Below are 2,254 nucleotides of genomic sequence, written 5' to 3' on the forward strand. Positions count from 1 at the left end.
GTACATTCAACACATCATGTAATTCCTTCAGCCGTCCATACACATAATGAATTATTCACATGATGTGCAAGACATCCAGGCGTGCTGTATAGACATTGTTTCCTTCGCTTGGGCGATCACTCACCTCAAGATTGACAAAGATAGCCTCCATGTCCTGTGAACTCAAGACTTGCTTCAACGGGATCATGTAATTCTGAAGAGAAACCAGAGAGAAATCATTGAACAGAGCAAATATAACTGTCCCTCTTTAAAACAACAAATAATGTAACTCAGAGTTTTTCATGTCAAAAATGTATCGCTAAAAAGAAATAAAGGTCTGGCTAAGCTTTTAGCAGCTGTGTAAGGATATTTATTGAAGGACAGCACTACTTCAAGTTAACTGCAGCAACAAAGAAAATCAATACCACAATACACTTTAAAAAGATGGCGCCCCACTATTGTGGTTCACAGGGCTGAAGCTATTTCATTTAAGGCTAAAACACTATCTGCCATCAATAGATGGCAGACAGCTCTTCTCTATGCTGCACTTATGCTTACAGAAGAGAAAACTGCCTTTTGTTTCCCTAGCGTGTTATGGTTGTCACATTCCATCATCATAATAATAACAAATAGATCAACTAAGAAGCAATGAAGAAATGAGGCTTTATTAACCCCAACTCAATTAAGCTTAACGAGTCCTCTGATCGTAAGGGGGTTATTTATTCTCATTTAGTCTTGCGTTGGTCCAACGCGGTAAACACAGGATACACATTTAGTTTAATGAAATTAGAGGAGCCAAAGATTTGTGGCCATCAAATCGCGAATGAAATCTGTCAACAGGGAAAGTGATGTGTTAGCAGCACTGATCTAAACAATAATTCATTACTACACTGAGAGAGGGTGTTTGTGTGAGCAAGTTTGTGATTCTTTATGTACACAGAATTAGCAGTTTTACGGGGATGCACATTGATTTTGTCGGCTTTTCTTGGCAGTTGTCCAAACACAGCAATAATGTAATCCGTAACTACTGTTATGCAGCAGTAACAGAGGACTGAAATAAAGAGACGTACGGTATAATAAGTAACTGATTTCTCTTTTTTTAGGAATAGCTTCCTCAACATGTGTGTGTGTGTGTGTGTGTGTGTGTGTGTTCACACATATATGTCCTCGTGCCTGATGTGCGTGTCTATACTTAAAGCCCCGCCGATTAGTGTTTGGTGTGTGGGCTGAGCCAATAAAAAACCTATCGATCAGCTCCTGCGACATTTGTGCTCCCCAATGAATCTGCCAATAGCTGACATTTCCATGCTGTGACCCGGCCTACAGGCCTGATACCCTAGCAAAAAAAGAAGTAACAAAAGGATTTTCTAACATTGCATGTGCCAGGATAACAAGCGTATATACTATCAACACACTCAAATTCATGTGCACTCATATTTTGACACCCACCTTCTCAATGTCCTCTAAAGTCTTGTAGTACTTTGCTTCAGTCTCCTGGATCTCCACTAAGCAGCAATTCCTCTTGTCATCTTCTGTCATACCCATTTTCTATGGTGAGAAAAGGGTAAATAGAATGAGTCAACACTGTAAGATTTTAGTCCAGTTCTACATTTATTTCCTTGTGATTACGGTTTTCTGCATGATCATTAAGATTTTGTTGCAAGGAATTGCAAAAGATTAAAGAAAAAGCTAATGCCAGCTTCCCATTGAGTATCGATCTATGTTTGTAACATAACATTTTTTATTTATCAGTGGATTTTCATGTTTCAGTTAATTCTCAAAACATATATCATAGCTACACATTTTGCAAACCGAGCTTCATTGTTTTAGAAATTAAATATGTTTTTTACCATACCAGGCAGCTATTGGTTTCTATTCATTTCCAAACACTACAGAATCTTGTATAGCCATCAAAATGCATCTGTATGAGCTAATGCAGTGCAGATTTCTTTCTGATCAATTTACCATGCAACCAAAATGTAACATTGACCAAAATTAATGTGGACTTGATGTTGAATGTGATGGATTGCATGACTCAATCTGGTTTTAAGAATGTGTTCTACTTTATTTAACCAGGATAATCAATTCACCATCAATACTGCTTACTAGGGAGTCCTAGACATAACATTTACTCAATTTGCTAATTGATTTTCATACTGTCTACAAATAAATGGAAAGCAAAAGCGGCTGGAGCAAAAAAAGGACAACAACTGAGCTTTTGTGTATCACTGTATGTGTGTGTGGGCTGGCTGGCCAGCTGGCTATATATATATAT

At 37.8% G+C, this 2,254-nt stretch overlaps 1 protein-coding gene across 12 annotated transcripts in view; it reads right to left on the reverse strand.

Moving 5' to 3' along the window:
- vav2 (vav 2 guanine nucleotide exchange factor) overlaps nucleotides 1-2,254 on the reverse strand; it is a 221,584-nt gene that overhangs the window by 31,120 nt on the left and 188,210 nt on the right. For all 12 annotated transcript variants that reach the window (XM_032539326.1, XM_032539321.1, XM_032539324.1 and 9 more), the window contains 2 exons: nucleotides 1,429-1,527; nucleotides 125-193 (listed from right to left, as the gene is read on the reverse strand). In XM_032539326.1, the coding sequence (XP_032395217.1) occupies nucleotides 125-193; nucleotides 1,429-1,527 (168 nt within the window). The remainder of the gene's footprint in view (nucleotides 1-124; nucleotides 194-1,428; nucleotides 1,528-2,254) is intronic.

This window comes from Etheostoma spectabile, chromosome 16 (genome assembly GCF_008692095.1).
Source record: "Etheostoma spectabile isolate EspeVRDwgs_2016 chromosome 16, UIUC_Espe_1.0, whole genome shotgun sequence".
NCBI classification, from domain to species: Eukaryota; Metazoa; Chordata; class Actinopteri; order Perciformes; family Percidae; genus Etheostoma; species Etheostoma spectabile.